Source organism: Rousettus aegyptiacus, unplaced genomic scaffold, assembly GCF_014176215.1.
Source record: "Rousettus aegyptiacus isolate mRouAeg1 unplaced genomic scaffold, mRouAeg1.p scaffold_m13_p_2, whole genome shotgun sequence".
NCBI classification, from domain to species: Eukaryota; Metazoa; Chordata; class Mammalia; order Chiroptera; family Pteropodidae; genus Rousettus; species Rousettus aegyptiacus.
This window is the reverse complement of record NW_023416295.1, coordinates 30103182-30113502: the sequence shown is the minus strand read 5'-3', so window position 1 is coordinate 30113502 and position 10321 is coordinate 30103182. Positions and strand designations below refer to the sequence as shown.

Sequence of the window (10321 nt, the reverse complement as noted above, 5' to 3'; positions counted from 1 at the left end):
ATGGGGAATACAGTTCAATATGCAACTAAGGTTAGAGACAAATTATATTGTAGCTGCCAGACCCCGATAGACACACGGACCACCAGAAACCAGTGAGTTATAGGAAACACACTCTTTATTCAGCCAGCTGGGTCTGCCAGGGGTACGCAGACCCCAAACTAAGCAGCTCTGAAATGTAGAGGTACAGAGTTTTTAAGCCCTAAACCCTATTCTTCAGCCTGTTTGAACATATAAGTGTATTTTTTTTCTTTTTACAGTCAACCCACAGGTTGGGTGTGCAAGCGAGGGTGCGGGGGGGTACAGAAGCAGAAAGCTTATTGTTAGAATGTTATGTTCCCCCATGGGTGATAACCTATGTTCCCATGGGCAATAGCCAAGCAGTAATTTTCTAGCCAGCACAGTTACAGGTAGCCTATTACCTGGCCATTGGTGCCTCTTTATAGATGAGGATAAGCAATTGTGAAGATATATATTCACGTTGTGGAGAATAGGGAGCAGGAAGCAAGAGGTGGAAAGATAGTTTCTCTGCTATGGAACACCTTTATTCCTTTAGAGATCAGAATGTAACAACATAGCTTGAAATTGTAATCATTCTGTTTTACTTTTCTCTACTTCCTTGTAAGTGATTTGTCCCCTGGTGAGTCAGAGGCATCCACATTACCTTGAGATGAAGTGAAATTGTTATAGCAGTAATGAAAATAGCAAGAAGAAACTTTTTGGACTTTCAGACTCATTTTTCAGAATCAAAATTGAATGTCTTAAGAAAGCAGAACATTGAATTTGTGCCTGGACAATAGAATTAAGAATACAGAAGAAAAAGACGACTCCATCCTTTCTCCTTATTAAGCAAAGGAGCCAGAATGGAGTGTGACCCTTCTGGGAGATAATTTTTCCATGTTTCTCCCACTTTTCTATAAAAGCTTATGACAGCTTTCATTCTGAGCTATCTTTTCCAGGATGTCTGTAGAACAAACAGTTTCAAAAGATAAAGATTTTGTCTCCCTCTGGGGCAGAGGGCATGTTTGTTTTCTGGCAAATATAATAAAGATAATGTTTCTCTCTGGGGCAAAAGTTGATCTTGTTTGTTAGTAAGCCCCTTATAAGAGTGGGAGTTTCCTAAGTTTGGAATTCCTCAGCTGTGGCACAAACCCACTTGTACAGAGCATACACTCTGACCCACCTCCACCTAGCCCTGTGATACTTGAGAGATAAGGAGAACAAAGGTGAATGTTAAAACTGGTGCTGCCTGTTGCACCATGAGTAACCAAGTCTGTTGCTTCAGACCCAGGAGGCTCACGTGTCTGCCAGGCTCTGTGAAACTGTAGCAGGATAGCATGTAGCTTGCAAGTAGGGTAAAACCTCATACCTTTATCAGTTCTTTGCCAGCATAGATCTGGGATAGGGGACAATAGGCCATGTCCCGGGGATGGGGAATGGGGTACTCATCAAAGAGTAAGTGTTGAGAGGCTGTTGATGTAAGAAATGTCCAAATCTGTAGAGAATTTTTATGAGTTTATTATAAGCCAAACTGATCACATGTTCTGGGGAGCAAGATCTCAAATGCTCTGGAGAAAAAGTTTTGCAGCTTCTTTTATGTGTTTGGAATTAGGAGGGAGAATAAGGAAGATTACATGGAGGTGGGAAAAAGCAAGGAGGGGAGTGGATTACAGGATCGTTAACAGGATTCTGTGCTCTTGTGAGGGATTGTTACTGCTTTCAAAGATGTGTTAACTTAGATGCACAGACAGGGCTTGCTTAAGGCAAAGATAAACCTTTTGCTAAAGAAGTTATAAGCGTGGGGCGTGACTACTCACCATGACCTGCCCAGTTAGGAATTTGTGACCAGATACCTCTGTGAGGTTATTTTCCATAGAGCCCTCCCCACTTTTTTTCCATCCACAGGGCTGTCAGAGGCCTATATTGAGAAGTGACCATGGACCCCTTGAGAGCCTAGATTGCCTGCAGAACATTTATTTCCATTGAAGGAAACACTACACTTCTGCTCTTTTCCTATCAATGGTTCTCAGCCATAAGCAAAATAATTTCCACAGTGGGATTTCAGATATGTGTGTAGGGAAGTTTTGGTTGTCAGAATAATAGAGTGGGAATGGGGAAACTACTAACATATAGTGTCTGGGGACCAGGTATGCTAAATTGTCACTCAACAGGAAAGACTTGTCCTTTCCCAACTGCCAATAGCATCACCATTAAGAAACTCTAGTCAGTGTGGAGAGTAGTCAATAGCTACCTTGCAATTGTGAAAAATCTCCAGAAGCATGCCCTTTCCCTGAGACTTTGCATTCTCATAGCTAAAAGTCCGTGTGGATGCCCCTTCTTTTCAAAGGCCCTGAAACTGATAAGCATTCCTTTTGTGGAGGTCTTGACACCCAGAGCACGGAGTAGTAGAGAGAAAAGGAAAAACAGTCACTGGTTCTTGAACGGAACTGAACAGTGGTGAAATACTCCCTATCACTCTATCATTTATTGAATAGGCAATATTTTTATGAGAAATAGCTCATCAATAATAACATGTACTTTCAATGGTAAAAAAATATTCTTGACATTAGCATCAACTTCCACTACTGTGTGAATAACAGCAGAATAGCATGCATTTACTTCAATTCGACAAGTATTTATCGAACACTTGCTACATACTAGGCATTGTGTTAGGTGCTGGAAAAATAAAAATGGCTTACAAAGACCTTATGACCCTCTAGGGAAAACTGACACATGTACAATTAATTACAAGAGAACATACTAAACCAGACACAGAATCTGTTCTTGTGGAAATATGTTAGTCTTGATATTCAGTATCTACCATCCTCAAAAATAAGTCACAGAAAACTAATTTGGAATGTACACACTAGTGTTATTAGAACACAGATGTTTGCTTCTAGAACTATATTTCTTTTGCGGGAATTGCAAAGAAAATGATGCAGCTCTCCATAAAACTATAGGAAGGGCAGTTATTCCAAATGAGAATAATTCAGCCCAAGTGAGGAGGGAGGGGAGAAGGTTGGCTGTGACTCACACCAGTTTCTACTCTCCCTTCTTGAGGAGGTTGTGCATGGGAGAGCCAGAGCTGAGACCTGGCTTGGATACTTGGTGTAGCACAATGTCCATCTCTGAATATAGTGGCAGATAGCATCTCCCAGGGACTCCAGCAGCTCCTAGAATCCCACGTTTGTTTGCTTTCTATTTCAACTTAATTGTGTATATTTATCACTTATCTTCCTTTGTATGAAACTAAGACTGCAGTCTTCCAATAGCATATGTTTAAAGTGAGAATACATCTTCTTTCTATGAAAAAGGAAATTTTGAACTAAAGTAAAAAAGAACAATATCCTTTCTGAATAAAAATATTGATTGATAAAAGGTAAATACATATAAGACAAACTTAAAAGAAACATGTAATTGAGAAGATCATTCTTTCTTTTGACTTTATGGTATTTCTGTAACTCCTGCAGATATGTACGGTGCTCTACATTGATATTTATGGTTATAGAATAGAAAAAACATCAAAAATATGCACATAAGTCACCTATGTCTCAAGGGTCAATCTATTTATATGTAAATCTAGAAATGTAGAATAAAATCAGTGCAAATTGACAAAACTGGAGAGGAGAAAGTTTAGCCATGACCATGATTTAGTGTTTCTAGTGAGAGGCTTCATCTGTAGTTTTAAAGTAGCCAGACACCTGAAAGAACAAGAAAACGTTATAATGACACAGAAAATGAAGACTGTACAGTTAACACAAAGACTCAGATATCAACATATTGCAACAAAAACTCTTGTTGTCTTCATTTTCTAATCAGAGATGTTAGGAAAGGAGAGCTTGTAATTATGAAATATTCTCCAAATCAGAAGCTTTGCTTATTTCTCAAAGTTGAATAATTCCCATTATATTATACCACCAACAACTGGGTGCTGTTTCCTGCCTTTAAACATTATCTTGTTCCATGCTCACATGAAAGTATATATTTGATATTTTCTCTGATACTTTTTATGAGTTAGAGATTAGTATCTGCAATTTATAGATGAAGAAACTTAGGCTTACAAGCTAATCATCTGCAAGACTGTCTCAGACTAAAGCAGGTACTCTATATTCATAACTATTCTCTGTTTTAGTGTCTGGTAGCCTAACGTTTAAGTGTGAAACATAGTCGAGGGAACACTTTATGAACATCTTCTGTTTCTCTATTTTATGTTCTCATTGTAGGACAGTTTTCAAGTGAATATGACACATGGTAAGTTGCATTTTCTTTTTAGAATAACAACATTATTTTTAAAAAATCACTTTTAAAAGAACTGATCATCAAAATCCTTTCATATGCACAATAAAGTGCAACAGTGGTATGCTTCCTCGCAATTTCATTCCTACCCTTGTAAAGAATGGGAGTAGATTTTAATTATGATTCAGTTCCCTTTATTATTTGGCTGAACAAAAAGCTAATAGACTAAAATCATAATGTATTTTTTTGGAATGCACCATTCATACCTATTTTTTTAATGGTAGGCATTTATTTGCTAGGAATGCTAAAGTAATAATGAAACTCAAATCTTAAGTATAAATAAATTTATAATATTTTTCCTATGAAAAATTTCATTTTTACTAATATTTTACCTTTTTTTCCCCTCTAGGTGAGGAAGTTCAAGCTCAAATATACGCTTATTATTTTTTTCCTAAAAAAGAACTGTTATTTTAACTTCACTTCCTATTTCACCCAACTGCATAATTTGACATCTCTCTTTATATATGATTTTCCATGTAACTTAGCTATATGACCTGGTCTGGAAAAAAAGGGTATAGATAAAAGTATGCAGTATTCTATTATATTTAAAATCTTATTAAGAGAGATAATTCTGTTTTAATATATCTCTTCCCAGAAAACTACGATTAAAAAAGTTATAAATGTCATTTCTTTTTAAAACAGACCAAAAAATATCTAAACCAAATCCAAATATTACCAGCGATATGCATCTTCTGATCTAAGCACTTATTTCTATGAGAAAATAAGATCATTTTACAAATAAATGTTTTCAAAATCTCTTTATGACTGAGTTGTATGTTTGGACAGAACCTGGGAATAAAGGGATAATTTTTACCTGCTCTCAGAAGAAACATTCAGCCTTTGAAGTAATTGAGAAAGGAGTTTTTCTCCTCTTCATAATCTGCAAATGCAGAGGCAATAAATTCTGATTGGAAAGAGAGAAGTCTGGGATTCTCATTCATGGAGAAAGTACTTGGAAACTTTTCAAGATCAAGACCTCTTCCCTTAAAATACGCCTGAAGGGCTCTGAAAAACTGAAGAGAGAAAGAAAATATTCAATTGCCATATACAAACACCAAAAACACTCAAAACTGGATATTCCCCCCCCCCTCTTTTTTCCCCCTGAATTGACTTGAAGGCTTATCTAGGAGGCAAGGGAAGCAGATGAACAGCTTTGGCTACTCCTTCCCCTCCCCCTGCTCTGTCCTCCGTTTGGCTTCTTTCCAACATTTCAACCAGATGCAAGATTATTCACCATTCTTGGTAGAAATAGAGAGAGGAATATCAACTATTTAACATCACCACAGAGAGTTCGTTGTAAACCACTCATGAGTACCAACGTCAGAGATTAAATTGAACTACAGAGTGATGAGAGCTGGTGCCTCCACTCTGACTAAAGATAAGATTCCAGTCGTTGTCTTCTGAAACAGTTTCCTTTCAGACATGTGTTTTTTAGCTTCCCTTTAGGAAATGAATATATAGAAGCGGTGCAAAGGGCTATTTGTTTTTACCCTATATTGTTATACTTCACATAATTTTCTTTAGGAAAATTGTATTTTGAAATAGTAACGTCGGCATGTTTATTGTATTCGGCATATTTTTTAAAAGAGCATTTTTATACATAGCTCATATTGTATTTCTTAGATAATTTTATGTTGAAAATAATGCCTAGTAAATTGATAAGAATGCAGTCAACTTTCAGTTTTTGCAGTTGAGCTTTGCAAGTGTTGGTTGGTTATCTGAAAATCTGTTTTATTATCAGTTCAATCTAAACTGTGCAAAAATCAATTCCCTGTTACGCTCTTGATTTTGTGTATTAGAAATCGAGGCTGTAAAGGCAATGTGTATAAGATCATTTACAAATGTAATGTGCTATGTGTACATAAGATCATTTCTAAATATAAATTGTTTCTCTGTACAGAAACAAATGTAAATTGGCCAGAGGAACAATAGGATGCCAGCTACGAGGCTAGCAAAACTCTCGCGTGACCCTCCCGGGGAATCTTCTCAGACCTGGGGAGCCCCTGTGCGCTGTGCTCCAGCCGAGTGCATTGCGCAGAAATCCAGAGTGGTGCCACCTCACCCTGCAGCCCAGCATGCCCCAGTGTATGTGCTCACCAGATCTCGGTTTCTGGGGTTGTTAAGTGGTTTCCATTTCTCTTTGTTTCTCAGTGTGGCTCCATGTGCAGGTCCAAGTAGCACCAGAGCAACATACAGCAGCGGGAACATTGTGGGCATGGTGAAAACGAAGCTGATCAGAGAAATGTAGATGGTCAGTGTGTGTGTGGGGCGGGAAGAGACATGGAAGAGAAGGGAGGACAAAAGTAAAAAAGAGAAAGAAGAAACATTTTTTAAAAGGGGGACAAAGAAAAAGAAATAGTATATTGGTTCACCTGAATTTTGTAGCCTTCTTTTTTCTAAGTTCACTTGCAAATGAGACCTCCAAAATCCAGTTGATAAGCATAAAGGAGTCCATGATGGTGAGAACATTATGCAATTATAAGCAAAGTCATTACGAATACAACCTACAAAGTCTGAGTATGCCTTTTCATTCTTGAAAAAATACATTTTGTTACCTTCAAAGAAAGTAAAATTCTTAAACAAAAAATTAAAAAGCACCCGGAACCAATTTTAAATTACTTGTAAGTGTTGACAGCAGTCTCAAAAAAAAAAAAAAGGAGAGAGAGAGAGAAAGAAAAGAATAAAAGGAAGGAAGGAAGGAAGGAAGGAAGGAAGGAAGGAAGGAAGGAAGGAAGGAAGGAAAGAAAGAAAGAAAGAAAGAAAGAAAGAAAGAAAGAAAGAAAGAAAGAAAGAAAGAAAGAAAGAAAGAAAGAAAGAAAGAAGGGAGGAAGGAACAAAAAAAAACAAACTGAGAAACCTTACACACATGTCTGAGACAGATGCACACCACGCTAGCATAATAAGTAAACATTGTCTCCCACCCCAAGGTGTGAAATGAAAACAAAGCACATATTAAGGGCTAATAAAGCTTACCAGGAGTTTGGCTTGGGGTGGCTCTGGTTGGTTACCCTGCCTACAATCCACAAAGGGATTCATGGCTACTTATAACCACTGGCTTGTCTGCAGTGGGAGTCACTGACGTGAGCAGGGGGAATTCAAAAATAATGATTCCATTTTCATCCATAGCACAAATATCCTTGAAAATCTCATCTTCAAGCATCCGTGGGGGTAACCAATTTGTCTTATAAATATAGCAACCACTGAACATTTTATGTGGATTTTATAAAACACACAAGGCACTTCCGCACAGCAAAGTGGCTTTCTCCTTTTCTACTTTTAAGAGAAGGCACACACAGCAGCCTGGCATATGATGATGAGTATCTCAATCTAATAGAATGCTCTCCTGGATATATCAGCTTTTGAAATTAATGGCAATTTTTGAACAGGAAATTCTTTTGCAAGAGATAAAATTGCTCTCGAAATGACCACACCTTATTTCTCTTCTGAGAATATCGAGAATCTTTACAAGTTTTAAGTAGTGGTGCTATGTATCATAATATCCCTTCAAAATAGAGCTATAAGATAACATATGTTTTATGGGAAAAAAAGGAAAAATAATGAGACCTATAGCATCCTCTTGCTGAATAAATGGAAGGGTTGAGAAATTGGACTTAACGCATTGTGAAGTTGCTTTGGTTCCAATAATTCAGAAAAATCCCAGACAAACTTTTTGTTGAGAAGGCTAGTTATCTAGACTAGATATTAGAGTTTCTAGCTATGGTCTCAGCCTTGCCATCTTGATCTTGGGCAAGTCACTGTGATCTTCAGTTGTTCATTCTTTTGTTCATTCGTGCAACAAATTCTTATTGAGTGTTTACTGTGTGCCAGGCACTGCACTAAACTTTGAGGATAAAATGATAAGAATAATAAATATAGGTACTACCCTCATTGAACTAACATATTAGTGGGCAAAACAAATGTTAATCAAATCTTATATACAAAAATGTATAGATACATATGATGATAATTTCTGTGAAGAGAAACTGGATGCTATGAGAGTGTAAAACAGGGAGATTTGGTTCAGTCTCAGAGGTCAGAGAAGGCTTCTGTGAAGAAATGACCTCACATCCTGTAGTAGGAGTTACCTAAGTGACCTACGGAGGACAAAGGGAGAAGAGTTTCAAACAAGGTGAACAACTGTGCTATACCCTGTGGCTGAAAGAAACATGGCACATCATGTTACCATGCAAGGAGAAAAGGGAGCAAGGGAGCTTGATTTGAGACGGGGCTGGAGAAGTAGTCAGACTACGATGCTTCTGCTGCAAGCAATGCTAAGTAATTGAAAGGTTTTAAGCATCTAAGCAGCTTGATCAGACTTGCATTTTTAAAAGGTTATTCTGGTTGCAGGAGGATGGGCAGACTGAGGTAGAGAAGAGGGATGAGGGAGACTAGCTAGGTTGCTACGGCAGGAGTCCAGGCAGGACAAGATGTTAAGTTGGATTAGGGCAGTAGCACAGATACAGAGGTGTGAGTGGATATGAGAGATATTTAGAAGGAACTGGTAATGTACTAGATGCAATGGGAAGGAAAGCTAAGAGGAAAAGAGTTTCAAAACCAATTATTCAGCTGAGTGGACTACAGCACCATTCACTGAGATATCAAACACCACCATCTTGGAGGGATGAGGTCATGAGTTCCAGGAGGGAAATGTTGAGCTTTAGAAGCCTTTGAGAGGGAGATGGAGATATACAGTTGAGTCCAGAGGTCTGAAGCTCAGAAGGAAAGCCTGAGAAGGAAATATAAATATTGGAATTGCTGGCATATACATGGATGATATTGCTTCAGTAAAGATTACAAAATGAGAAGGAAAGATCGTCCACGATGTGAGTTCTGAGAAATTTGAACGTGTAACAGCCATATACAGAAATCTATACAAATGAGACCTGGAGGTAGGGGAAAACCAGGAGAGTATGGAAGCAAGAGAAAAAAAAATGTTTCAAGGGAGAAATTGAGTAAAATGAAACCTGAAAGTGGTCCATGGAGCATTCAAGCTGTAGGTGGAGGTGAAAGTCAGATTAGAAATGAGTAGATGGAAAGGACAGAGAGGTGGTACATCAAGCTCTAAAGAAGTTCAGCTGTGAAGAGAGAGGTCGGGGGAGGGAGAAGGCGGCAGGTAACTGGAAGAGGAAGTAGAGTAAAGGGGAAATAGTGTCCTCACTTTTTTTGATGTGAGAGACTTGGCTCTGTTTAAACATCAGTGGTTAAGTGAGTAAATAAATACCCTGGAATTTCATTACATCAACTGTCCTTAAAAAACCCCTGGACTTTGAAGTTAAAGCACCCAATAATGTTGAAGTATTGTTAATGAGATTACAGCAGTCACTACACTGTAAATTCCTTAGACAATGCTCACCCTTACATTTCCAGCATCAAGTATGTTGAGTCCAATCCATAAGTAATGCACTTTATAATTGGGAAAGACTAAATAAATTAGAATAGATTTTCATAGCTATTTATCTATGAATAACTTCTAACTTTAGTTCCATTTGTATAAATACATAGCTCATTTGTTCTGCCTTATAAGAGCTCCGCACTTAAGAAATATTTATTTTCCTAAAGGAGCAATGGACTAAAGGTAATATTTACATTTTATCATTATGTTCACTAAGACTGAAGTTTCCCTGATTATTAAAATAAATCATACGTTTAAATAAAACAATTGTTTTTAGTATATATGCTGCTGAAGCGAGCACACGAACAATTGTTTTTGATTTCTTTGTTTCTTAACCTTAAATCTTTGCTTTGAAGAGCAGAATATATTACTGATAAAGCTGATAATGACATTTTCTTCAGAATGTATCAACACAATACTAAGTAGATAATTTGCAATCATTTGGTCAATAAGTATGATCAAATGGAAGAAAAAAACCTTAGGATTATTCAGGTTCCTAAACCATTATTTTCTGGTCTAAGTTATCCCATTTGGCCTTTTTATTAAATGGAGCATTTGCAAAAGTAGCACTTGAGATATTCCAGGCAAAAAGGCTCTTCCAAACCCAGAAGCATCTGAATGAAGGTCTGCCAGCAT

The 10321-nt window shown here is 37.5% G+C and overlaps 1 protein-coding gene across 1 annotated transcript; it reads right to left on the bottom strand.

The window, feature by feature from the left end:
* Window positions 1–2531: 2531 nt before the first annotated feature.
* CUNH2orf66 (chromosome unknown C2orf66 homolog) lies at window positions 2532–7453 on the bottom strand. Its single transcript, XM_036237693.1, has 5 exons — window positions 7269–7453; window positions 6666–6735; window positions 6391–6523; window positions 5108–5306; window positions 2532–3698 (listed from the first exon to the last, which is right to left on the bottom strand). The coding sequence occupies exons 1-4, from the start codon at window positions 7327–7329 to the stop codon at window positions 5127–5129; spliced, it is 444 nt and encodes a 147-aa protein (XP_036093586.1). The 5' UTR covers window positions 7330–7453; the 3' UTR covers window positions 2532–3698; window positions 5108–5126.
* Between the last annotated feature and the right edge of the window lie 2868 nt (window positions 7454–10321).